General features: G+C 39.7%; 1 protein-coding gene across 5 annotated transcripts in view; it reads right to left on the bottom strand.

Moving 5' to 3' along the window:
- Positions 1 to 27,712, bottom strand: part of RASA2 (RAS p21 protein activator 2) — a 60,821-nt gene that overhangs the window by 20,134 nt on the left and 12,975 nt on the right. For 3 of the 5 annotated variants that reach the window (XM_060242253.1, XM_060242255.1, XM_060242256.1), the window contains exons 5-12: positions 23,698 to 23,774; positions 16,759 to 16,842; positions 15,790 to 15,862; positions 12,572 to 12,660; positions 9,479 to 9,577; positions 4,690 to 4,846; positions 2,174 to 2,322; positions 1,421 to 1,535 (exon numbers count right to left, since the gene is read on the bottom strand). In XM_060242253.1, the coding sequence (XP_060098236.1) occupies positions 1,421 to 1,535; positions 2,174 to 2,322; positions 4,690 to 4,846; positions 9,479 to 9,577; positions 12,572 to 12,660; positions 15,790 to 15,862; positions 16,759 to 16,842; positions 23,698 to 23,774 (843 nt within the window). Of the gene's footprint in view, positions 1 to 1,420; positions 1,536 to 2,173; positions 2,323 to 4,689; positions 4,847 to 9,478; positions 9,578 to 12,571; positions 12,661 to 15,789; positions 15,863 to 16,758; positions 16,843 to 23,697; positions 23,775 to 27,712 lie in introns of those variants that run through there. The other 2 variants (XM_060242254.1, XM_060242257.1) reach the window with 2 other exon arrangements.

Below are 27,712 nucleotides of genomic sequence, written 5' to 3'. Positions count from 1 at the left end.
GTATCAACTGTAGTCTAATTAGACGGGCTTGAAAAAGGTTAGAATCAATTGCTCCTTAAAAAAAAACCCTGTATGATATTATTTACTACATATGGAATATTTTAAATAATTTAGAAGTTTACATGCTTGAAGTAAAAAAGATGGTTACTTTTTTTGTATTACTATGTTGATATGGAAGTGTGACCACTTCGCAATATAATGAATAATATCTGAAGGAAGAATTATTTGAAAAGGGTCTTTATCAGAAGCTATTTGTATGTGTGTTTATGTACAAATATGCATACATATCCATGAGGTTTGTAATGTATTATTTTTTCGTTTATTATCCACTGTGTCAGCTCAGCTGTACTTTACATGCACTTTTTCTTCTGATTTCTAGCTTTCTTCCCTTAAGTATTTATATTTCATTTTTCCCAGTAATTCAAGGCAGATTCTTCAAAGGAAAAAAAGAGGAAAGCTAAAGGGAACTCTGTCTTCATCCAAAACATTGTCAGGATGGGAATTACCTCCACTCACCTTCCCACCCACACTTTCTTCTTATATTGCAGAGGTACAACCACAACAAGAATCTTTTACATCTATATTTTTTCCTCATAGTAAGTAAACTGACTTAAAGTTAATTATTTTGTAAATGAGTATTCTGATTATCAACTATTAATAACAGCCTTCAATAAGGCTATTACAAAAGATAGAGGAGATCCTTTTTTTTTTTTGCAGCTCTTTCTCCCCCCTCCCCCATTACTGACCTATAAAATATGGATAGGCAAAAGGTCAGGAGATAATGCTGGCAAAAAGGACAGCTCACATTTCTAAGCATCTAAATAGGCAAGTCTTCTTCAGCCATCAATAGCCTTCATCATGCATAAACAGCATGCTTGCTGTTCAAAAATACAGCCTCCATGTCAAGTGTTCCAAACAAAACTAATTTTGCTAACAAGGAGAACAGACATTTTCAAGACAGGAGAAAAATATGCTTCCAACAGAAGCTGTCAAAAGATACAGAAAGGAAAAAGCAGCTGTAGTTGAAGAGATACTGTATTAAAAATATTCTGGTATGGGGCTCATAAACATCAGGATACTATCCAGGTTTAATATGCAGACTAGAAATTCACTATATTTAATTTTTGGATATATATCCCACCCTATCCTGCAAGCAGACTCAGGGCCACTTACAGCAATAAAATCAACACCTCAGAATTAAAATAACATCATAAAAACAGATACTACAGAATCAGAGACAACACAGTAAACAATAATTAAAACATCGGTGGCAAAATCACGCAACAGCATGTAGGCTGAGGACTATCAACATAACACATGCACCATGGTGTAAAGTGCTGGAGGAAACGATGTATATATACTTGATATTTCTCCAGCATGCCCAATAAGCCACCAGGCATTTAAAGCATAATATTCATACCTCATCTAGAACTGGTTTTAAGGTAACTTTCAGGTAGTGCTTTCCCACTATTTTCATCATCTCATCCAGGCATCGAGTAACTGAAGAATTTCCTCTGAAGATCGTATTAGCTTCTCTGTAATACAAATTGAATAAATGTTCAGCACAGGAGAAGTCTTAAAATCATAAACAAGAGAGATTCTGCTGAGAAGTTTCTAGAAACTTTTAAATGGTATTAGAAAATTTTAAAAATTAATGTTTAATATTGCAAAGCTATACTCAGTGCCAAATGACTGTCTCATTGTCTAGCCAAAAGCTGTTCTGTGAAATATAAGCACAACTGACTGTAATCAACAATAGGAAAAGCAGATCTATTCGCTATTAAAGCAAGCTTTTAAAAACAAAACACGCACACCATCCGATGTATTCTTTTCCCAACACACTTTTTATTTCCACAAAAGCTCAAATTTTCTTGAGCAGTGCATAACATTATTATAAAAAAGGAAGAAGAATTTTTAAAAAGACAGGATTTGCCTTGCATAAATGCCTAGAATATCAGATCATAGTGAAGATGAGAAACAGTGCTGGATGAAACAAAATTACCTAGAACCACAGGAAAAAGCACACATTATTTTTAATCTTCTGCCAACATTTTAAAATTTCTGTTGACAAAATTCCATAGAAAAGATTGTTTGACAAGTTTCATGAAGATTTGCACACTTTGCAGATACAAATATTGAATGGAGTGAGAAGAAGAAAAAATCAAGCACTTACTGGGTGTCCTTCAGTTCTAATTCTGCCATTGCAGTGATAAACTGTACTAGTTTATGATGATGAAGCAACAATCGTACAAGAGGTATAATGGTATCATATTTATCACGACACACTTCAGCCAAAATGTAAGCAGCAGAAGCAGATACTGGCTATAAAAAAGAGGGGGGAAACAAATATTTGTTACGTTGATCTGAAAATAGTAATATGAACGTAAGAATACCAATTTCAAAATTCGACAACTGTGGATCCAATAACCTCCCTTTGGTAGCCAGTCCTGTAGGATGTAAACATGTCTTTCAAAATGCCAGAATTTGTGTGACCTTGTGTAAAGCCAGTAGGGAATACCACATATCAAGCTTCTGCCACAATTTCTCTTTTGTGCAGGGAAGACTGGGGCAGAAAAATTCTGTAAAATTAGTTCAAATTCAAAGAAGCAAATAAATCTATCAATTTATCTACTGAATAAATAGGTCAGCGTGCAGAACATTTCTGTCAATCTTCATAGAAACTGTACAGTTCTTTCATAACTGAAAGGGTCCCAATTTCACAAAACCCACTGGCAGAGGTGAGGGCCACCAGTGACACTACCTTTCATGTATGATCTATAATCAGAATGGATTTCAGACCTGCAAACAGGAATCCTTTATATATTAGTAACCCATGGACATGGGAATCTGGTTAATACTGGAGAATGTAAGGGAACTCCCCTTAGAAAAGTCAAATATGGAAATGTTACGACAGAGAAAACTCTGCTGATTGTTGTAGTGTCGTTCTAGCTTGCTTGCTGAATGACTCCCTGCTTCACAAGTTTCAGACTTGTTTGGCTAAGCCTGAGTGAACTGTCCCTGCGGATATAGATCAGCTTGGATCTGAACTGGCGAGGGGCTAACCTTTTAAAGATCTCTTATATGAAAGCCATGAGCTCCATGTCCCTTTCTGACTGAAAATCATTTACAAAATTTGTATCCTGCCTTTCTGCCCTTACTAGGGCAGCTAGCAATTTAAAATATGCATGATAAAAGCCCATTTTAAAACCATTAAAATCAACCCCCCCATCATTAAAACAAACCAAAAACAGCATTAAAATATATACAAAACATAAACACAGCAATTAAAACCTTGCTTAGGAAGGAGGGATCATTGAAGGAATGCCAAATGAAGCATCCATCATTAAAGCCTTACTCCTTTCACAGAGATTTTGCCAACAGGGGTAAGATGGGGCTTCTTTGACTAACACTAAGCCAATTCTTTCCAAGGATATGGGAAATAAGTAATGCAGCTGCCCTAGCTTTTGGAAGAAACAACTTGAGGAGACAACCCTTTAAAACTATCTCCAGCACCAGGAATGGTGGCAAATCCTTGCTGGTTTTGCCTCCTTCAGTACTTGCTCCTGGTTTAGGACCTGGAATGTGATCTTAAGAGGAAAGAGAATTCATGGACAGCCACCCCTCACCCTTATGTCTGTGGGCCTAATCTTTCTAGTTCTGGGACAATATTACAGCCACATCTTTTAGAATTTTGTGGCAATTTTTCTGTAAAAATCTCAAGGGGATTTCCCTTATTATTAGAGAGGTGGGTCACATTGGGGTCAGCCCATCAGTGTGATACAGAGTATGAAGAAACAATCAGACTTGGCTGAGCATTACTGAAGGTTCCATTCTATCAAACGCATACCTTGCCTCAGCTGGGGGTGGGGGCAGAGAGGAGAAGATGCTGACAAGGAAAAAAAAATCTGGGTGGTGATCCATATTCAGAGAGTGGGTCTTCTGAAGTACTCCCCCCATCTAAATGCCTAAGTACATTAGATACAGTGGGGACACAGGATGGCTGACAGAAGTTGCTATTTTGAATAAACTGATTCTGCCACCTAGGTCCAAGCTCAGGAACTACAAAGACCCTGCTTTCCAATGCAAGATAGAAACTGGGAAGGCTGTCTTGAATACTAGGTCTTCAGATTTGCCAAGCCTGCCTCATGACAGAGGAAGAGTTTAACTTTTCTGTCTCCATGGTCTTGCTGGCTGATTAAAAATTACTGCAGTTATTGAATCCACTATGGGCAGAAAAGAATTATCCAGTTGGGTTCTGAAGTTACTGTACACTTTTTAAGAGAGTAAAAAATAAAGCAGTTCCATGTTAAGTAATACCTGGAACTACTTTTAGGCACACAAATGTCTATTATACACTTATTAGGAAAACGTATCTGGAAAGGCAGAATATAAGTGTATATTAAATCGTGTAATTCGCACTTCACCTTCAACTATATCACAAATGGATTCTGAAACACACAAAAGCCTGCTTTTCAAAACATTTAATCTCTCCCATGAGTGTGCATTTATACTATTTTCTGGACTCAGCTGCTGATCTGGATAACCTTTTAGACATCTTAAAAGCAATGTAATGTTCAGCAAAGTAAACTTATGACACTGCTTAACAGGTAAATGTGGTCTGGGAAGTGGCAGCTTTGCTTTACGTTCCTGAAGCATCAGGCAGCCCTCCAAAAAGTGCTATTCAACTACCTCAACTTCTGTTGACTTTAGCAGCAAGTTCCTGAGGGGGGCATAATACTCAGATGGAAGCACGCAGTCTTCACTGTAACATATACTCAGTCTAAGTGACCCAAGATCTTCACTTTTAGAAGACTTATTTCCATTATCTCTTGGTTGTAGAAGGTACCTTAAAAAAAAAAGTAAAAGTAAAATGGAAGGCTCATGTCACATTCACTTACAATTTGTCACATTTTTATCCCATCCTGTAGCATAAATGCCTACTCCCCACTGTTCTACCATTAACAAATTCTGCAGGGTACATTAGACAGAGGTAATAATTGGCCCAAAGATGCCCAGTAAATTTCAAGGCACAAAGGGAGACCTGATTCTACAAGTCTGAGTCTAACAGCAATTGCCACGCCATGCTGCCACATCAGGCCAGCAGAGAATCAGTTTAAGTTTAGGTCTGGAATGAAACACATACATATTGTTTTTATAGCTATCATAATCTTTATTTTGGAAGATTCTTGTCAGCCTGTACACACATTTGGCATTTACTGGCATGACAGCTATTCTTTAAACATTACCTTTTCAGTCTTGAAATTTTTAAGTCATGGGTGTTGAACATTTGTTACGAGAGCCAGATCTGACATAAATGTCACCTTGTTGAGCCAAGCCATGTGTGCCATAAAACGTAACATGAGGTACCAGAGAGATAAACTTTGTAAAGATGATTCAGAAGCTGAATGGCAATATCAGGCTTGATATGGAAAGGGGTAGTAGGCACAGAGATATCAACATTTGTAATGAGGCAGGAATCCTAGGTTTCAATTTGGCACAGGAGGATTCAGTCCAGGAGAATACAAAGAATAAACAGAAATAAGTATGAAGAAGTGAGAAGTGACTCATGAAAGAATATATCCTACCACAAATTTTGTTAGTCTTTAAGGTGCTGCTAGACTCTTGCTCTTTTCTACTGCTATTAGAAACCACAACACTGAAAAACCAGTGGGGGAACATTTAATTTTCCAGTACATTAGGGGGGAGGGGCGGGCTCCCTCTTGGGTATCCTGCCCCCCCATAGCCTCTCCTTTCCCGGTGTAATGAACGCTGCGTGGTCACTGTCCGGCTATGCCTGGCAGATGGTCACTGCAATGGCCTCTCCTGCATTACTGCATCCGTGGCAACACCTTCCCGCTGGTCCCCCCCGTTTCTCACAGAGTTCGCCACGTCATGGTGCGACCGAATGTCCGGCGGTATAACCGGATGGGCAGGCTGGGCTCACCAACCTCGCCAGCCAAGAGAAGGAAAACTCTAACATCAAACCCGGGCAGATAGCGCTCGTTAATGTAACACCTACCACCTGGAGGACTCGCTGCCAGCGTCCCGGCTTACTGGGCCATGGCAGATGACCCCAAGGTGAAAGGGTGGAGCCAGTACCGCGCACACTGTGCTTCACCTAAAAATTCCTCTGCGCAGGCCTGAAGGGCATATCCACATCCACAACCCACAACACACCAAGTCCTGCAGCGATGGGCAAGGGGCGAAACGGCAGGTGGAAGATGCCACTGGAAGCCGCAGTCCCGATCCTGCATGTAGGCGGTTCAGGGTATTGGTCGCCTGATGCTGACCCGGAGACGAAAGCATTTTTCGGCAGCACCCTGAACGACCAAGCAGCCTTATCTAGGGACAGCACTGCTTGCTCCACACGGAGAGGGGCCTAGAAAAGGTGGTCTAAACAAAGCTCGTCTCCCCCATCCCAGTTGGCTAGCCGCGGTCAACGGGCATCCTTACTTGCGGTCAAAAAATAACAACAAAGAAAAGGCATGCACCTGCCTCACAAAGTGTGCAAAGACTAAAGCTTGCATGTTGGAACATCAGAACCATGCTTGACACAGTAGACAGTGGTCGCCCTGAACGACGTTCTGCTCTAGTTGCCCACGAACTTCTCAGGTTGAATATTGACATAGCAGCTCTCAGTGAGGTCCGTTTCCCTGAGGAAGGTAGTCTTCAAGAACACGGTGCTGGCTATACCCTCTACTGGTCGGGTAAGTCAAAGGCTGAGAGCCGCCTTTCTGGCGTTGGCTTCATGGTCAGGAACTCCATTGCCTCCAAACTCGAAAACCTGCCAACAGGTCACTCAGATCGCATCATGTCCATGCGCCTCCCACTTCAAAACAAGCAGCATGCAACACTCTTCAGTGTGTATGCCCCAACCCTTCAAGCAGATCCTGCAGAAAAGAACAAGTTCTATGCTGATCTACGCAATCTCGTACGGAAGACCCCTACAGAGGACAAGGTAATCATCCCTGGCGACTTCAATGCCAGAGTAGGTAAAGACTCGGAAGCCTGGAAAGGAGTACTTGGCAAACACGGCACTGGCAACTGTAATGACAACGGGCGCCTCCTGCTAGAATTCTGCACGGAGCACCAGCTCACCATCACCAACACTATCTTCCAGCAAAAGAACAGTCTGAAGACAACCTGGATGCACCCACGGTCCAAGCACTGGCACCTTATCGACTACATTCTGGTGCGCCAGAGAGACCTTCGAGATGTCTTACACACCCGAGTAATGCCCAGTGCGGAATGTCATACGGATCATCGTCTTGTACGCTGCAATCTCCGTCTTCACTTTAAATCTACACCCAGGAGAGGCGGTATCCCCCGGAGGAAGTTTCAGGTTGGCAGCCTTCAGTCAGCCGAAGTTAAAGCTACCTTCCAGGCAAAACTCCAGTGAAGAATTGAGGACCCCAGTTGCCCCACAAACCCTTCTCCAGAAGCACTCTGGGAACACCTAAAAACTACCATCCTGTTGATCTCTGAAGAAGTCCTCGGGTTCTCCACAAGGAAGAACAAGGACTGGTTTGACGAGAACAATCAAGAGATCCAAGAATTACTAGCGAAAAAGAGATCTGCCTACCAAGCACATCTTGCTCAGCCCTCCTGTCCCGGGAAAAAAGCAATCTTTTGCGCTGCATGTAGCAACCTCCAGCACAAGCTTCAAGACATTCAGAACGAGTGGTGGACCAAGCTTGCAGAGAGAACCCAGCTGTGTGCAGACACTGGTGATTTAAGAGGGTTCTACGAAGCCCTGAAGGCAGTATAGGTCCATCATATCAGGCTCAGAGTCCCTTGCGTAGTGCAGACGGCCAAGTGCTCCTCACAGACAAGGCATCCATACTGAACAGGTGGTCGGAGTATTTTCAGGTTCTCTTCAGTGCCAACCGCGTAGTTCAAGATTCAGCAATCCACCTCACCCCATTTCAACCAGTGAAAACAGAATTGGATGAGATCCCCACCTGTTAAAGCCATCAAGCAACTGAAAAGTGGCAAGGCAGCGGGAGTTGATGGAATCCCACCAGAGATCTGGAAGCATGGGGGCACAGTACTACATAGCACACTTCACAAAGTACTTGTCACCTGCTGGGAACAAGGCAAACTACCACAGGACTTTCGCGATGCAATCATCATCACTCTACACAAGAACAAAGGGGAAAAGTCAGACTGCTCCAACTACCGGGGGATAACCCTGCTCTCCATCGCAGGCAAAATCCTTGCCAGAATACTCCTGAACAGACTGGTGCCCACCATTGCAGAAGAACTCCTCCCAGAGAGCCAGTGCGGCTTCAGAGCTAACAGGAGCACCACCGACATGGTATTTGTTCTCAGGCAGCTCCAAGAGAAATGCAGGGAACAGAACAAGGGTCTATATGTGACTTTTGTCGACCTTACCAAAGCTTTCGATACCGTTAGCAGGAAAGGCCTGTGGCAAATCTTGGAACGTTTAGGATGTCCCCCAAGGTTCCTCAGCATGATCATCCAGCTACATGAAGACCAGCGAGGCCAAGTCAGACACTGCAACGACCTCTCGGAGCCCTTCCCAATAGGCACAGGTGTAAAGCAAGGCTGCGTTCTCGTACCAACTCTCTTTACGATCTTCTTTAGCATGATGCTTCAAAGAGCCACAGTAGATCTACATGATGATGATGGTGTCTACATCCGCTATCGCACCGATGGCAGCCTGTTCAACCTGAGGTGACTAAAGGCTCACTCCAAGACAATGGAAAAACTCATCCGAGAGCTACTGTTTGCTGATGATGCTGCACTCGTCTTCCACTCGGTATCAGCTCTGCAGCATATGACGTCCTGCTTTGCAGAGGCTGCCAAGCTATTCGGCCTAGAAGTTAGTCTGAAGAAGACAGAAGTTCTCCACCAGCCTGCACCCCAGGAAGATTATCACCCTCCCTGCATCACTGTGGGTGAATCAGTTCTGAAGAAAGTCCAGCAGTTCAGATACCTGGGGTGCATCATCTCCTCAGCCAATTGAGGGAAGGCTTTCTCTGGCTCTTTCTCTCCTCCTCCCTTCCTCAGTCAATTGAGGAAAGGCTTTTTCTCTGCGAAGCAGGAAATAGGAGAGAGTGGGCAAAAGGAGCTGCAATGCAAGGAACAGGAAGCAGCAGAAGGCCAATTGCTTGGCAGGTTGGATTCGGGCCCTCCAGGGGCCAGATACAGCATGTGGGACATATCGTTAACACTCTTGATTTACGTTCAGAAGGTAAGCGGTGATTCGCTGATGGGCCACCTGCAGCCTGCTAAATGCTGAGATTCTTTAAAAGAATGGTAGACAAGGTCAACTTTTAGATTTCACTATCAAAACAAAGAAGCTTTTTTGATACCCCACACTTTTAAAATTTAAACACATAACAATGAACCACAGTAATTCTACCTTCTGAAGAGTTAGGGTATACAACTTGTTTGGTACCTGGCTGCTGCTCTTTTCTTTTCATTTGATAAAATACCCTGAATAGCTGCTTACCAAGCTTGGAAGGATTCACTTCCCAACGTCTTGACAGGAATCTTAACTTCTCCTAGAAAAAGATCTTGCACCAAGTTCCCATTGTTCCATAAATCAACCCTGAAAGTTAAAATCATATTTAATGACTGATTTTGTAACTTTATGACTGTTACATAATTTTAATCACAGGTCGAACTTAATGAAATCATGTACAACACCACAACAACTCAGCATGCAAACAAGGTTAGACTCACACCCAATACTTTTTCTACCACAAGAAAAATAAAATGTCTTATTAATTGCTTTACAGGCAATCAATGCAATAGGTCAGTCTATCGGCTAAGATGTGAGGCTGTGTCAGTAAAAGAAAAGCAATAATGAGTAGTATTTATGCATTCAAAGAAAAAAGTGACACAACCATTTTCTTCTCAGGCACCTGAAGTTCATTTTTACTCTTATAATTCCTATTTATTAATCACTCTGTCATTTCTGCAGCACTTCATTGACACATGCTTTTAAAATATAAAACATCTTCAGGTCTCACAACCTAAAAAGCTATTGCAGACTTTCAGAGGCATGCACTCTGAGTTCTTAAATCTTACCTCACCAACATTTCTGCTAAGACAGCACATATGTTAAGAAGAAGAAAATAAAATCCAGATGTATTGTGGTATGACTGTTGTTTGCTTACCTCACCAGAGATGTATCGTGATATTATTAATGGGAATGTCCCAAACTCAATGACATCCAGTTGAAGGCAAATTAACAAATAAACTGTTCCTTACACTCAGATGATCTTTTCTATCATAGTTATGCTACTATATGCAAAACAACCACAGGCTGGGTTGGTTCAGACATAACACAAAATAAATGATTTTACTCAACAGAATTGCCCATGTTTAGCCCGATCATGACAAATATAATTAACTTAGTTAAATACGATTTTGTGCAGTGTCTGAACTAAAAACCTTTTCCAATTATAATTAATTAAAGAATTATCCTCCTTCCTAGACTCCACCAATACGCCTACAATGAATTATGATATCATAGCCTCTAGACAGGATTACTACTATGTGTTCTATGTTGGGCTATTCCTGAAGACAATATGAAAATATTATATGATGCAAAATAAGGCTGCTTTATCATATGCTGGCATATGCATATTATACTGTATCTGAAACTAAATTGGTCAACAATTAGCTTCTGGGTTTACTTAAAAGTTTACAGCCCATAGCAACCTAAGGTGGATGTAAACATTTACGTATGAGCATGTAGACCCTCTTAAGATTTGCCCAGCATTCTTTGGCAACTGCCCTTTCACTACATTACATAATTTGGCCTCTGCTCAAAATTAGCCTTCTCTCCTGCTAGGCTGGTTTTATGGATGGCTTTAGATGGCTTTCCAGAGGCCATGTGCCAAGCCATGATGCTTGGAATCTCTTGAAACTGCCAAGACACTTGATATGGTGTTTAACAGGCTGAGCCTCTGATAATTTAATTGGGGTATATTTGCTTTTATTACTGCATTACAATTCTTTACAGATCTGTTAAGAGAAGCCATGTTGGATCAGGCCAACGGCCCATCCAGTCCAACACTCTGTGTCACACAGTGGCAAAAATTTTTATATATACACACACACTGTGGCTAATAGCCATTGATGGACCTCTGCTCCATATTTTTATCTAAACCCCTCTTGAAGGTGGCTATACTTGTGGCCGCCACCACCTCCGGTGGCAGTGAATTCCACATGTTAATCACCCTTTGGGTGAAGAAGTACTTCCTTTTATCCGTTTTAACCTGTCTGCTCAGCAATTTCATCGAATGCCCATGAGTTCTTGTATTGTGAGAAAGGGAGAAAAGTACCTCTTTCTCTACTTTCTCCATCCTATGCATTATCTTGTAAACCTCTATCATGTCACCCCGCAGTCGACGTTTCTCCAAGCTAAAGAGTCCCAAGCGTTTCAACCTTTCTTCATAGGGAAAGTGCTCCAGCCCTTTAATCATTCTAGTTGCCCTTCTCTGGACTTTCTCCAATGCTATAATATCCTTTTTGAGGTGTGGCGACCAGAACTGCACACGGTACTCCAAATGAGACCGCACCATCGATTTATACAGGGGCATTATGATACTGGCTGATTTGTTTTCAATTCCCTTCCTAATAATTTCCAGCATGGCGTTGGCCTTTTTTATTGCAAACGCACACTGTCTTGACATTTTCAGTGAGTTATCTACCACGACCCCAAGATCTCTCTCTTGGTCAGTCTCTGCCAGTTCACACCCCATCAACTTGTATTTGTAGCTGGGATTCTTGGCCCCAATGTGCATTACTTTGCACTTGGCCACATTGAACCGCATCTGCCACGTTGATGCCCACTCACCCAGCCTCAACAGATCCCTTTGGAGTTCCTCACAATCCTCTCTGGTTCTCACCACCCTGAACAATTTAGTGTCATCCGCAAACTTGGCCACTTCACTGCTCACTCTCAACTCTAAATCATTTATGAACAAGTTAAAGAGCATGGGACCCAGTACTGAGCCCTGCGGCACCCCACTGCTTACCGTCCTCCACTGCGAAGACTGCCCATTTATACTCACTCTCTGCTTCCTATTACTCAGCCAGTTTTTGATCCACAAGAGGACCTGTCCTTTTACTCCATGACTCTCAAGCTTTCTAAGGAGCCTTTTTTGGTTAGTGTCCCCAAGCCTGAGTGGAAAAGGTGTTTTTAAAAAGCAAAGCAAATAAGAGCCTGGGAGGGAAGCTTCAATTTTGTATACTCCTCTCCCCACCCCAGGAAGAAGCTAAGAAGAGCCAACAGCAGATCCTTAGTATCTTAGCCCCACAACAAAGGAAGCGGGCAAAAAAAGCATTCAAGTCCTGGGTTGATATGTAAATAAGTATGGAAGGTAATATATTCTTTTTTTGTCAAATATACTACACTTGTCATTTCACAACTAGATTATGTCAGCTGAACTGTGCAAAGTCTGAATGCATATTAATTAGACTAAGGGGTTCTTTCCCAAAACTGGAGGACTATCTTGTCAGTTTTCAGCAATTATTTAGTAACTTTTTCTTTTTTATTATAAAACAGCATTGACTGTTTCATACAACATACTTAAGAATGTACCTGACTTCCAGCTTCTCAATATCTTCTTCTTCCACCTGAAACTGTGACTTTTTGGTGTAACTACTGGACCTGGTTACCTGTAAGTAAAATTCAAAGTAATTTGTTTCTTCTTTTACAGTACCCATTTTGAAGTCTATACCTTCCGAAACCTAGAAAAAACCAATAATTTTCTTCTATAGCCTGAAATATAAGAAGGAAGCCATGCTAACACATTCTTTAGAGTTTTAGAAACATCATCTTAGTAATGATCTATCTATGATATCATTCTGGATAAACAAGCCCTGTAGGATGTACACTAGCAACTAGAAGCCAGTGATGGAGAACAACTGGCATCTATCCTCCAAACTACATAGAAATTACATATCAAGAACCATCAGCAATGGTATTTTGATGGCAGCCCTTGTAGCCTTGATGTCTGAAGGATGTTTATCTTTTAACTCAAAGGGCAAAGTAATTTGAACATATGAGCATGAACCTATGAAGCTGCCTTATACTGAATCATACCCTCAGTCCATCAAAGTCAGTATTGTCTACTCAGACTGGCAGCAGATCTCCAGGGTCTCAAGCTGAGGTTTTTCACGCCTACTTGCTTGGACCCTTTTTAGTTGGAGATGCCAGGGATTGAACCTTACCAAGCAGATGCTCTGCCACTGAGCCACCATCCCTCCATAACTCCTGCATTACATTCTAAGGGGCAACAACATTGCAGTCAAATTCAAATGGTGCAAGAGAGGGTGCTTTTTTCCCCCTGCCAGACAGGAGACAAAGCCCACTATTGTTGTCAGCACTACCATATTTCAATGTAATCAGAACATTTAACTCCTAATTTGATTTCAATTACTACAGCAAACAGCCAAGAAGAATTCCCAAAATGTCTCAAGAGAACGCTATCCACATCTGATCTGCAGTGGCTTTTCCTAAATGCAGGTACTTCATTCTAGATTAGGATTAGAAATTCTAAAGTATTTAGGTACACCTACCAATTTACACATTTCTGAAGTAGCATGTCTATATGCAGATATACAGTAGGCCTGATTTGTCAGACTCCTATATAGCCCCTTTGTTATAGCAAGATGACAGCGGGGGGAGGCGGGGGTGTGTGTGTCAAAATTATTCTCTGCCCCTCCCTCTTAAACTGGCTGTCATGAGACAGTGCATATACCAGAGAGAGCATGCAACGGTAGCAGGAATGGGATGGTGTTAATTTTGGAAGTGTAACTCACTTCTACCAATGGTTGCCTCAAGGTTAAACAAAGGTTGAACTATATTCCTGTCCAAAGCGGAAGAAGAACTAGTAGTTCAAACAGTACCATTTGGTATATTGTGTCTGGACTAAATTTTTCACCTCTCACATTGCTTTGGGACAAAGGACTTAAAGCAATTGTAAGTGGAAAGGGTTTGAGAAAATAAAGGGAATGATCACAAAGCAATATTACTTTGTTCCCGTTCCCTCTTCCCATAGTTAATTTTCTCCCAGCAGATAATTTTGAGGGCTCCCTATTTGTAGAGAGAGATATCTGCTATGGCAGATGAAAGCCCCACAGTCGTGTATACCATATGCAGTCATTCAGGTAAAAAAGTTAAAATTATCCTACATATTCTGCCATATCTATAAAATAATGTCAGCATTGGACAGAAGTTCGTCTTTGCAACTGTTCACATGGATAAGCCTCAAAATAAATTGATTTTACTGATCAAATTTAAGGTAGTAATCAATCTTATTTCCTTTTTGATCTCCAAGCATCAACCTGCTGATCCCACTGAAGAAAACAGAACCTGTGCATGCTGATCAAATATAACTGAGAATCCCTGATAGTGGACTTTTCAGCACTGAACAAACTTTGAATTAAATTCTAAAAATTAACACTGGAAGCATACTGGATTTCATCTACAGCTCAATAATTTAAACCCTACAAATATAAAGACCAAAACATCTACCTTAAAAACTTTTAATCATATCATTGCAACACATTTTAAAATAAGATTTGGCAGGTGGTCTATTTTTATTTTGTAATCTTTTAATATTTGTTGGTTTCTCTGATTTTCTGATTCTAGTGCAGAATGTCAGTTTGGGGACAGAGATAAACCAGGATTAAAGGTCTAGTGCGAAATGGTGTGTTTGTCTCATCCGTGACCTCATAAAATGTCATTATTTTTACTAACTCTACTTTGCTTATGACAGTGACTTACACCTCACTATCTGAGACCACACCCCTCCATACAGCCTTATATCACTGCTTGCAAAATAAGTCTGCTTGGATGTTGCATTGCTCCCTCGAACTCCACTTGTCCAAGATTTAACAGCTCATCTTCCCAAACTTCCTGCTTTCAGTTACACTTATCAATGCTACTGTTAACCACAAACATAGTCTTCTTCACTAGGGTTGAATCTATTGTCTCATGTTCAAGCAGTTGCAGCCTATGCATCACTAGAAAAATCAATTTTTCTCTCCACTCCCCAACTTAAATATTTGATTCATGTTCTGATTTTCTGACTACTGCAACCTTCTGTGTGCTCCTCTTTCATCAGCAGCCTTCTTACTTCTACCCAAAGGTGTATACTCAAAATGAGTATCCTCTTTCATGGCTCAAACTATTTAATACTCTTTCTTAAATCCATTTACTGATCTCCTTTCCTTCTCTGTATTCAGAAAAGTTTCCTTGTCTTTACTCTCAAGGCTCTCCATGGCTTTGCCTTACATTATTTTTGTAACTTTGTTTTTCTTAATATCCTGTATACCCTCTTTATACCCTGTAACTTTCACTCATCCACCAGTATCACCATCAGCTGTCTTAAGGTCTCCTATAGTGCTATTCTATTCAGAGCTGGAGTCAATGGGCTTAAACTGGTGTTACTCTGCACATGTTGCACTGTTAGTTTCTATCTCCACTCATTCTCCCTTGCTGCCTCTTTTGTCTGGAATGCCTTTTCTCAATATGTATTAAGCACCCCTTTCGCTCCCTTTAAATCTATCCTTAATCACACCTATTTCATAATGCCTCCAACTAATCATATTAAACTTTGTTTCCAACCATAATTAAGTTCAGTCTATGTGAATGATGTTGCTGACATTCATCATACACCATCTTTTCTCTTCCATCCCCTCCCCCTGTTTTCCTCAGGATCTAGCATTTCAATAGCTTGGGAGAACATTAAAACAGCATAAATAGTCAACACACCAACAGGTTGATAGGAAATTAGTTACCTCAAAATAAAACGTTTCATTAAATTGTGGGTTGCTTGTCTTCTTCTTTACTTTTGTCTTCTTTTGGTCATTCCTGTTCCAATATGGCACAGTTTTACCACACAGAACTTAAAACACACAGTTATAACATAGCTAAATGACGAAATGTAAAATCTGTAATTTCATATATGCTAATAAATTATTGTAATTTTATTTGTAGATGCTGGCCCACAAACAACTGTATGCATTTGGGGCTTTGGAAGTTAGATATCAGCATATGATATACGTAGTAGCCAAAACTGGCTTAGTTTCTTCATCAGTCAGCATTTACCACACTATTTTTTTCATCTGATTTCACATGCTTTCAAAGGTAACACCAAATAGCCTTTCCTAATGCAAACAGCTCTACATATTATGAACATTCTAGTTTTAATTGAAAAAGTTATTCTCCATTTAAATTAAATATCTGAAAGAAGCTGTACTGCTGCATAAAAAGACATTTGTCAATATACAAAACCTCCTGCTTAACACCACATTCTCTTGTTCAACAAGACCTCTATCCACTGATTTCTGAAAATTAAAGTTCTTAAATCACTAGCAATGATTTCCAATTTAGTGCATAACTAAGACATTAGTGATCTGTGAGTCAATCTTCCAGATGAGGAAGGAGAATAACTTAGATAACCCAGACTGTGGTACTGGGAGATTTAAAAAAAACTTTCCTTCTGTGCCCTTTTCTCAGATGTAGATTAGCCCACTGGAAAAGGTATTTATTCAGTTTTCTCCCCAATGGACCAAAAAGCACCTGCAGAGGAACAATTCACATTGGCAGTGACAGGAAGAAGTCAATACTCAGCAGTTCGAATGCAAATCCCTTCCTCCTTCCATGGCTATTTAAGAGATTAGAAATCCAACGGTGGACATGCAGTCTCTCATGAACTTCGGTCCTTGGTTCAATATATTACACTTCAACACATTTTAAAATATTACCTTGAAGGCCCCACAACAGACACTGTAGCATAAGGGTCACAATTCTGTCCATTGATGAGAGGCAGCCCATGACATTCCTTCAAACTACAATGGGGGGGGGGGGGGGGAGATCAAAGTACAAATTAATCCAGTCAAGTTTGTATAAAATGTTTCAAGTTTCATGTCTAATGGACAAAGATACATCAAGTCATTGCAAGTTCTACATTTTAAACTTTCCTGTGTCTGCAAAACATTCAATTAGCTTATGAGCTTTGCTTTAATAAAATAAAGAATACGTGATCAGAGCCCTTCATCTCTAGTTTTCATTGGACTGGCAATACTAATGCAGCTGGCTGAAAATTCAGGCTGGGGCTATATATTACATTCCTTGCAGGGATCAACAATGTCAATCTTATGATGATCGGAAAGCATATGATCAAGCAACTTTATTAAAGCTAAGCAAATTAAGGTTTGGTCAGTGCATTTAGCAAGAATTCATAAAAACACCATGAATGTTGCTTCAAATTTCATACTGGATGACAGGAAGGATATAAAAACAAAACAATTCAGAGCCACAAAGTAGCTGCTCCATATGATTGGTGACACTGAGAGGAGAACCTACTATGCAGTGGCCTTAATTCACACAGCAAGTGCTGCTAACCTCTAAAGCAGAGAGGTGAGAAATCCACAGAAATTAAAAATTCTGCTAAAAACTTACCTAGCCCAGGCCTTAGACTGAAGACAATGATAAGTAAACACACAGATGTCTCTACTAAAGGAAATAGACCAAAAAAGTGTCCTGGCTAAACAACACAGTGGTGGATATGATTAAAACAAGATACCTTGTACTGACCCAACACTACAAACTGGAAAGGCTAGTAATGGACAAGCACTGGGAGACTACAGGGCCACCCACAGAGACTATTATATAAGGTTTAATTTGGTGCGCCATACTGCTGAATGTCACACAGAGATGTGAAGTATGCTAATAAACCTTACCTCTATTTCTCCTTTTCACTAAACTCAGATGAAGCACTGAAAGTCTTCAATGGATTCTTGAAACCACTAACTCATTGGATGAGAGTGAATGAACTTAAGCTCAACCCGGGTAAGATAAAGATGGTGCAGAATGTTGAGGGCTTCCTGCCTTGAGAAAAATTCATTTTGGATGTGTTTGGGCCCTTCCTTCCTCTTGCTTCTGGAAATTTAGATAATAGCTGTGGCTCTGGGTGCCTATCATTGGCTACTACACCAGTGGCATCCATTGCTAATACAGAAGGATCTGTCCACCATCAAATATGTCTCAGGGCCTTCCAGATTAGAATGGTATAATTTGCTCTACAGATAAGTGCGCTTGGAGTCTGTTTAGGAATGTCAACTGGCTGAGACTATAACTGCTTTGTGTTTGGTAGAACTATGTTTTGGTGTCTGCAAAAAATGGAAAATATCACACTTGTTTTATAAATAGCTCCACTGGTTGCCAGCATTACTGGACCCAGTTCAAGGAACTAAGTTTTCAGATTTGATGCCCTAAGCGGTCTGGAGTTTGACAGCATGTCTGTTACTACAGGCACTACTGGATGTAAAGATCTGCTGAAATAAGATTGGACTCCACAGTTAGTAACATATTTTAACAGAAGAGTGAAAATTAAATTTCTGTCATATGTTGTCAGCATCTGCCACTGCAAAGTTTATCAAGTCTTTCAAAATAAATCCCAAACTGGTCCAGGGTCTGTAAGTCCGTGACTTTGGGATGTGTTAGAATGGCCCTTCCTGCAAGCTAGAGATACCAAACTCTCAGGGAGCCTCCAGCTGACTCTCTTCAAACTGCCCTCCAGGTTGCATATAGATTAGATTGGGGGTGAGGGCAGAGAGTCTAGTGTCCAATATATAAAAGGGAAGGAGTCTGTCAAAAACTCACCCAGAAGCTAGAGGCATCAAAGTCACAGCAGACCTCCCCGGGATGCCCATCTACCTAGCAAGTTGCATGCAGACTGGCATCGGGGTGCAAAAGGGGAAGGAGCTTGACAAACGCCCCACCTGCATCCACCCTGGTTGCCTGATAATTAATGCCTTGGCACTGGATTGTCTGGTCCTCAGAATGCTCCCATGGACAAAACAGACCACCTGGAAAAATCTGTAGTCTGTGGGCGGTCCACTGAAAAGCATGATTGCATGGATTAGCCAAACAGTCCATAAAACACACCCCCTCCCCCGGACCATCATGGATTTTGGTCTATACCCATCCTTACCTGCTGCAGATTACAATGTAATTTAACCACAGAGGCTTTGTTCCAATCAAATGGAAGTTGAAACAAATGAATTTAACAAAGTTCTGCTTGCATAAGATCTTGTGTCAAACATTGTGCTTTTCTTAATTTGCCTAAGAAATAACTACAAGGGAAAAGTGGCAAGCTACCCAATTTGTGAAGCTGCATGGCTGTGAGACTGTATTAACTGGGACCCCGAAAAGGAAAATTTTCTTGTATGTGTAAATAATTAGACCAATAGAATTATCCTTAAGTGGAATAAGACTGCCTGACGAAGGGCTATGCTCTGAAATGCGTCAAGACATCCAGAAATTGCATTGTACATCTCAGGAGGCTTCTATACATCAGATTATATCTATTTGGGAATATTACCAGCAAAATACCTGGAGGAGGATTTTCTGTCACATTTCAAGGACATTGTTTATAACTGAGCCTTTTGATACTTGTTACTGGTTTGTTATGTGTTGTTGATACTGTATAGATATTATCTGCATGATTTTGTAGCAATATTGAACACAGTTTCTTTGTTGTTATTTCTTAAGCTTTTCACTGTGTTCCCCTTTTTTCATTTCATCAGTATTTTCTTAATTTGGAAGCACAAGTGGGGAAATAAAAATGGGGATACAATAAGTTTAATTGAGCACAAGTGGCTACTTTGATATTTTTCTTGCACTTCTATTTGCACAAGGACTCTAGCACAAGCCAAAATTTTGTGCTAGATCCAACCTGATGAAAATGATCAATTTCCAATTTACTGAAGAAAACTGGGATGTATCTGAAGATGTGGTAGCTCAAAATCAGTTTATTTATTAGATTTAATTAATTGCCCCATCCTGGCTCTGGGCAATGCACAACAACAACAAACAGGATACATAAGTTTAAAACCATAAAACCTTCCAGCTAAAATAAAGTTGCTGCTTAAATCTGAAAAAATATTTAAATATACAGTCTCATCTGATAAAAGTAACAGAGAAGACTTTCTGTTGGAGGCTATCATATGATAAAATGGCTGTAGGATTACATTCTGGCAAAGTATGTTGTTTCTTAGGTAACAGGTTAGAGCTTACTTTACAGCATCTTAGTATGTCTTCTGGGTGATGTAGCCACTCTACAATAGTTGGAACTATGGTGATTGCTGGTAGGATGATACTACCTTTTAGTACATTAACTTGATTAATAATAAATTCGCTAAATAGGAGTTGGATCTCAAGTACAATTACATTCACAAGTTCTAATTGTCTGGGGAAAATACTGGCCCAGAAGAAGCTTCCTACAGACTTGGAAAAATTATGGAATTATCTACTGAAATCCTAAACTGAGAGTTACATTATACTCAAATATGTATTTCAGTAATAAAATTCTTAAATGTCCTTCAAGTTAATATAAGTTTTTATTTAGTACTATCATGTTTTTGTCTGCTTGTTTTATTCTTTTTTTGTATGGTTATACTGCAGTGAGTTTCCCTTATTATGTCTTCTGAAGCCCCTGCGTTGCTTTGGAGGCTTTCTAATATGCAAACTAAGGAAATAGTCTGCAAAGCAAATGGACACACAGATTTTCTAAATAAAACAGAATTATATGTAGAATCAAAGGCAGGAAGGCAGAGAATAACTGACACCTAAGCCACAATTTCATCTCAATCAGCCCTGACAGTCCCCTAATTAGTAAGGTGACATCAGCAGGGGAGGCCCCTGCATACTGCCAGGGAGCCAGTGTAATGTATTGTTTACCTATACATGAATTGTGTCATCCCTGAAATGGGCATTTAAACTGCAGCACCAGTGCCTCAAGATCTAAATTTACACCTGATGTGGCAACAAGTGGGAACTCTTAGTGATCTTATCTTTAAATACCGAAGGTAGTAATAAAAAAGTTTACACACTGTAATGGGGAGCTCTGTTAGGAAACACAATGCTAAAGAGATTGGTCCAGATCAGAGAGTAAGCTCATTAAGGAAAGAGCTGAAACACAAAGACAACTAATATTGCAGAAATATGCTACCCATAGCTAAAATTACTTCTACAATTTTCATATCTAAATTAGAGAATCAGGGGCATGTTTAAAGGGGGAAGTTACTCATATAGCAGAAAGTGTTAAGAAAAGAAATTAAAGGGGAAAATTAAAGGTTGAAAAGTTGAATTGCATCTGATGAGTTGCAAAATTGAATTGCATCTGACCTTTCTCTTATGGAGCTTGAGGGAGAGGATAAATATATACTTTGAACATTTATATATCATTCTAGGAACTTCTGCGGTATTACAAAACAATTACAAGAACTAAATAATACGTTCCTCCACAGCTACAAACACAGTGACTGGGATTCCATAGAAAGGTACATCATAGAAGTCACAGAAAGTAGTATCTTAGATTTCTAAACATTACCCCAGTAAATGCAAAAAATGTAAACAAGCACAACTGTCAAAAGCAATAAGAAATGAAGTCTTTTTGGCCAGTCCCCACCTCACAGCTATCTTATAAATTATTAAAGAACAGAAAAATGACGATCAATGCAGAGGATGATACAAGAACAAAGCCAGACATCCACCTCTACTGCATATAACTATGCAACATAAGCTAACTGTTATTGAAGATATTCTTATCCTGTCTTTTCTCCAAGGGTGGCATACATCATTCTAGATTCAGTCCTAGCAAAAATCCTGTAAGATAGGTGAGGTTGAGATGGCCAAGGTCACTCCATAAACTTCCATGGAAGAAGGGGGAATTTGAACTGGGCTCTCCCACATTGGAATGTAGAGAAAGACTATGCCTCCTGCTCCCATTGTATTTATTTGCAGCCTTCCATACAGTAGACCATGCCATCTTGTTGAGGCATCTAAGGACAGAAGCAGTTATCAGAAGATGTGCTTTGCTTTGGACTGGTTCAAATCACTCCACATGGACCAGACTTAAAAGGGTTGCCACTGGAGACCAGTTATCAAATTGGGACCTAACTTGTGGAGTCTGACAGTGCACTTCTATCTCCATGCTATTCAACCTATACATAAAATCCTTAGGACAAATCATTTGCTGTTTTGGGGTTGGCTGTAATCAGTATACTGATAAATGTAGTTTTATATCTCCCTAAGCAAACCTCTTGGTGATGTAGTTGTTGCTTGTCTGCTGTAATTAAATGACTAAGAGTGAACAAATTGAAACTAAATTTTTACAAGACTTTTGTAATGCTGGTTAGGAAGGTGATCTTGAATCACATTGTGCTTCCCATCTTTGATGGGTTTCAGCTGACCCCTGCTGACTCAGTTAAGAGGCTAGGGGTTATACTGGATCCAACAATTAGCTTTCTTCCAGCTCAGTTTAGCACAGAAGTTGCTCCCTACCTTAACTTGCTTGATATGGCCAACTAGATCTATGTCACTGAGATTATACTAGCATACATATTACTCCTACAGTCACGGCACTGGTTGCTCATCAGTTATTGGATGCAATTCAAGATACTGGCTATCTCATATAAAGCCCTTCATAGCCTAGGACCCTCACATCTGCAGGACCATCTCTCCTGTGCTCAAACATGATAGCTTCACTCATCTGAGTAGGGCCTTCTGCCACCCTGCAAATGGGTAGGATCTACTGCCCACAGATGTGCATTCTGTATTGCAGCTCCCATCTTATGGAATGGCCTGCATAAGGAGGTTAGGAAGACCACCACTCTCCTGGTATTCTGCAAACTATGAGAAACTGAATAATTCAAGAAGGTATTCTTACATAGGTAATAGGGTTATATAATAATGGAATGGTTTGGAAAGATGCTGTAAGAAGAGAAACAGACTGTGGACTAATACCACTGTATATAGTATGTACTACATTATATCATTTCTGCATTGTTTAATGTTTTGTTAACTCTTATATTTTGTTCATCTTTGCCTCAGATTTCTGTAATCCTAATCCTATTACATCAGAAATTTGGGATGAACTGGACAATATAATTGAGGCAATTTACTCATTTTAATATGTCTCCACACATCATAAATTTTAATGCCTGAAATAAATGATTCTGAAATCGTTCAAAGTGCTCATATTCCATTCTTTGAAAAAGCAAGCATAACTTTACATGAAAGGCCATCATGGATGGCAGGTGTGCTAAAACTCCAAGGGATGAATGTTAACATGCATACAGTCAAAAGACTCCCAAAGCACAATATTTTGTAATCTCATCTGCATAATTTCCCTAGTGTCAGATTTTTGTCACATTTCTTTCAGGAATCTAAGGATAACCAGCTTTGAGAAGGCCTGTTATCCAGCGCCTGACCATGACAAATTTGTCACTTAACATGTTTGATAAAGCAGCAAACTATAAAAAAATAGAACGTCTTATCAGTTGCTGTGCCATGCTTTGGAGATTACTTGTTCTAATATTTCACTGAGTGTAACACTAGACAACATCAGATTATAAACTGTATTTGAATCAAGTTGCAATCTTTATACTTGCCTGGCAAAGCTTGAGCAAGTAACAATTTTCACATATAGCTTCAAAGTGAGATCATCAATGGTCCTTGTGTAAAATAAGATAATTCAAGGCCAGTGAGATTGCAAGAAATTCTGCAGTAAAGCAGATTACTCATTTGGCAGCATTCTTAACAGATTTTGTCCTTTGTAGATAATGTTCCTGAAAGTTTTACCACACCCTTTGGTTTTCTACAGCAAGCAAAACTAGAATAAGAATTAATATTCTTACTGTACTACTAGTTGTTGGCAGACTGATCCATTATCTGTAATCAGTTCATTCAGTTTTAATTCAAGATGAACTTTTCCCTGTCAATGAAAAAAAGTTTCATTTGAAAAAGCCCATGTCAATAATATTACTTGGCATACAACAAAACTTTTTATGCTTTCAAAAGTTTTTCCTTGCTTCTATAACGTTATAAAGGTCACATATCAGGAAAGCTAGTAGCAAGAAAACTAGTAGTTTGATTGCAAAGGTCTAAAGATAGTAGATTCCTAGGGAATCTTATATGATTTTTGCACTTGACCAAAGAACCTCCACTAAGTACTTCTGAGATCAAGTACATTTCACTGCAAAATCATAATCTGAACTTTCTTGTCTCTTCCACCTTATGTATGTAAATAACATTACATTGAAGCTCACAACTTATACAAATATTATGGCAAATCTGAGCTATGACAGTACAGTACTCTTGCTTTCTCAAGTCATGTGATTAAAAAGCTAGAATTTAAATTTTGCTTCATCTTTCTTTCTGTGGTAGAACTTACATAAGGGATGAACTTAAGGATATCAAATGACTCGTACTCAGATTTAGATTTTAAATTTTAAATGTCTAACACATCAACCTTCAAAATTTGCCACAGAAGAAAGAATGGGAAAGTAGTCATTGATCACTGGGGATGGGCATGGACCTAAAAACAAACCAAAGTCCAAGCAAGAACTGGGTCAGTTCATGGTTTGTTTCAAACAGGTTCATTTGGTCACACCGTGCCTGAACAGGAAAACTAATCAACTTTTTTCATTGGTGGTTCATTTGTTTTGCTTTTGCAGTTTGTTTTTTTCAGAAAGCCTGGTGCTGATTCAATTAATTCCTAGGCAACACTGGGGGTGAACTTCTGAGAGTCCTATTAACACTCACAGCAGTTATCCATAGCTTGATTGGCAGCTCTGGGAGCCAATCACAGAACCCCCATTCTGCTTTCAGTTGCTGTCACTTTGAAGTACAAAGAGAGAAGAGCTTGTCTTGAGAACTGAAGCTGAGCTTTTCTGGGGGTACCTGCTTTGGGGGGCTATAACTTGGATACTCCAAATCCAATCTTTGCCAAATTTGAAGGGTGGGTGGAGGAGAGACTGCTGAAGACTCCTGGTGAGTTTGGCATCTCTATACCTCCTGAACCAAGTGAACCACAAACCAGTTGGGATATCAAACAAACCATGAACCAACACAAACCACCAGTACAGGCAATCAAATGAACTACAAACCAACAAGAATCACAATTTTCCTGGTTCGTGCCCATGCCTATTGATCACTATTTGTTAGACAGAGAAAGCAGAAACAGTATCTCCAATGATAGGGTTTGGCATACTTGTAAGCAACTATTATAATAAGTGTATTAACTTAGTCTAATACAGTATGGAATACGGCACTACAACCAAGTAGCCACTCTAAAATGCTACTCAAAATATGGAAGTATGAAAACACCACTTAGGTTCAAAAGCAGTGGCTACCCTCTATGTTACTAAAAGGGAACATCCATGTTCTGAAATAGCATACGTTTGATAACAGATGACCAGCAATAAGAGAGTCTTACAATTATACCCTATTTACAACACTTCCCTGGGACATTTAGCCAGTTTCTGAAACTGATAGCTAAATCAGATAAATCTTTGGCCTGATCCATCAATGCAATTTTTATGTTAGTAAACAGTCTTGTAACATTCCTGGAACGGTATCTGGGCACCAAGACATATCACATTTTCATAGGTTACAGAAAGTGCTAGATATATTTTGTCTACTAGATTTTTATTTTCAATTTTCAATAGGGGTACAGAAGGGGAATAGGGGAGTGGGGAAAAGGGGAGAAACATGTATTAAATAAGTTTTGTTATAATTACTCAAATACACAAAATATGGGCAGTTTTACTAATATGGATACTGAAGATATTTCTTATTTCATGTACAAGAATAGTTTAGCAAACACAAACCATGACATGATATATTAGCATAATAACATGAGAATATTTAATGAGAATATTTAATGGGTTTTTTTGTAGCAGGAACTCCTTTGCATATTAGACTACACCCCCCAATGTAGCCCATCCTCCAAGAGCTTACAGGGCTCTTCTTACAGGGTGTACTGTAAGCTCTTGGAGGATTGGCTATGTCAGGGGGGTGTAGCCTAATTTGCAAAGGAGTTCCTGCTACAAAAAAAGCCCTATATATGTGCGTGTGTGTAACCTAACATATTATGACCTTTTAAAAGTCCAAGTCTTTATCTATATTCTATAATATTCTCTTAGTGCTAGGTATATTTTGACAAACAATTTGCAGTTCTCTTCTGCTAAAGAGAATCTATATGATTTAACACACCCTTTGAACTCAAATACTTCTCACCATTTAGGGTTAAAGTAGTTGACTGGAAAACATACAAAGTAGCTATTTCAAAGGCCACCAGCTTGTTCTTACATGTCCAAAGGGAACCAGAAAGACTGTAAACCAGCATTATCTCTGCCATCCTGTTGTCCTGTCTATTTGAAAGGAGCTATGGCTCAGTGGTAGAGCATCTGCTTGGCATGCAGAAGACCCTAGGTAGTAGACAATACTGACTTTGATGGACCAAGGATCTGAGTCAGTATAAGGCAGCTTCATATGTTTATGTGATGATAATAAAGGATTTCATACATAATGATGCCACACATTGTGTGTTTTTATCATTCATCTGAGGGAATGTCAGCCAGTTGATTACAGATAATACTGTTCCAACTCCAGACTGACACCCTGACCTGTTTAGTGCCACCTTCTGTTGAGCCAAGGAATGTGAGTGATTTGCCCATCACCTCTACATCAACAAAATTTAGCTATCACTATCACTGATTTGGCAGGTGTGATTCAACGGTTAAATATGTTGCAATCTTCCAACATAAAATTTAGTCTAAAATTTGTCATCTGTTAAAAAAATGAAGACAACTTACAAAATTTGGGGAGAGCCTCTACTTGGCATGTAAAAGGTCCCAGGTTCAATCCCTGGCATCTCCAGTTAAAAAGGACCAAGCAGCAGGTGATATGAAAAACCTCCGCCTGAGACCCTGGAGAGCTGCTGCCAGCTTGGGTAGACAGTACTGACTTTGATGGATCAAGGGTCTGATTCAGTATAAGGCAGCTTAATGAGATGTGATATGAAAATGAACCTTGGTGTTGCCAATATTTAAATTTTAGATATTTAGCTTCTTACTATTATTTACATTATTGGAATTTAAGACACAACCTCTTTTTTGGCTCTATATACCAAGAAGTTAAAAAATGAAGACCATCCGACAGAACCTCATAGTTATACTTCAATATGCTTTATAAAGATCAAAATAGTAACCTCACAACAGCTTTATGCAAAGAGTAGTATTCAACAACTATATAAGCATTACATTGAAAAATGGCTCTAACACACACACACACCAACTACGAAATAAATTATTAGTAATACAATGTGCATGCATGTGCACACCCTAAACAAACAAGGTGTGTTATTTAGGAAGCAATAAATAAGTCACTGACAGAACTCTTCCGGACTCAGACACTGAGCATCTCTATAATTAACTGCTATTATTGTCCTATAAAGGCCTTGCAAAATGGTGAAATATTTCAATCAGTGAAGGTTGTCTGAAACACTTCCACTCTTAAAAAGCCTGTGAAAAGTTCAGCTCCCTTGAAAATAATTAAAATAATGTAAGAAAATAATACATCAAGGGAATGTACCTGATATCAATACAGATGAAACTATTTAGTAAACTTAAGCAGACATGAACAAGCTCAACTGTGGCTGGATTACTCACTTTCTCCATCTGTGTGGTAATCATACTAAAAGAGATCCCACTGCCTCCCTGTACACTGATGTCTAAACAGTTGTACCGAGATTATTTAAACTTCAATACCACTGCAAACTACTTGCATTTTTCCAGTCCCAAGTTTGGCATCTCAACAACAGTCTTCAGCTTTTATAGGCAAATCTATAGTGTTTTAAAAGTGTGAAGA

Source organism: Heteronotia binoei, chromosome 6 (assembly GCF_032191835.1).
Source record: "Heteronotia binoei isolate CCM8104 ecotype False Entrance Well chromosome 6, APGP_CSIRO_Hbin_v1, whole genome shotgun sequence".
NCBI lineage: Eukaryota > Metazoa > Chordata > Lepidosauria > Squamata > Gekkonidae > Heteronotia > Heteronotia binoei.
Note: the sequence above shows the minus strand (reverse complement) of the source record. Positions and strands in the feature narration are given on the sequence as shown.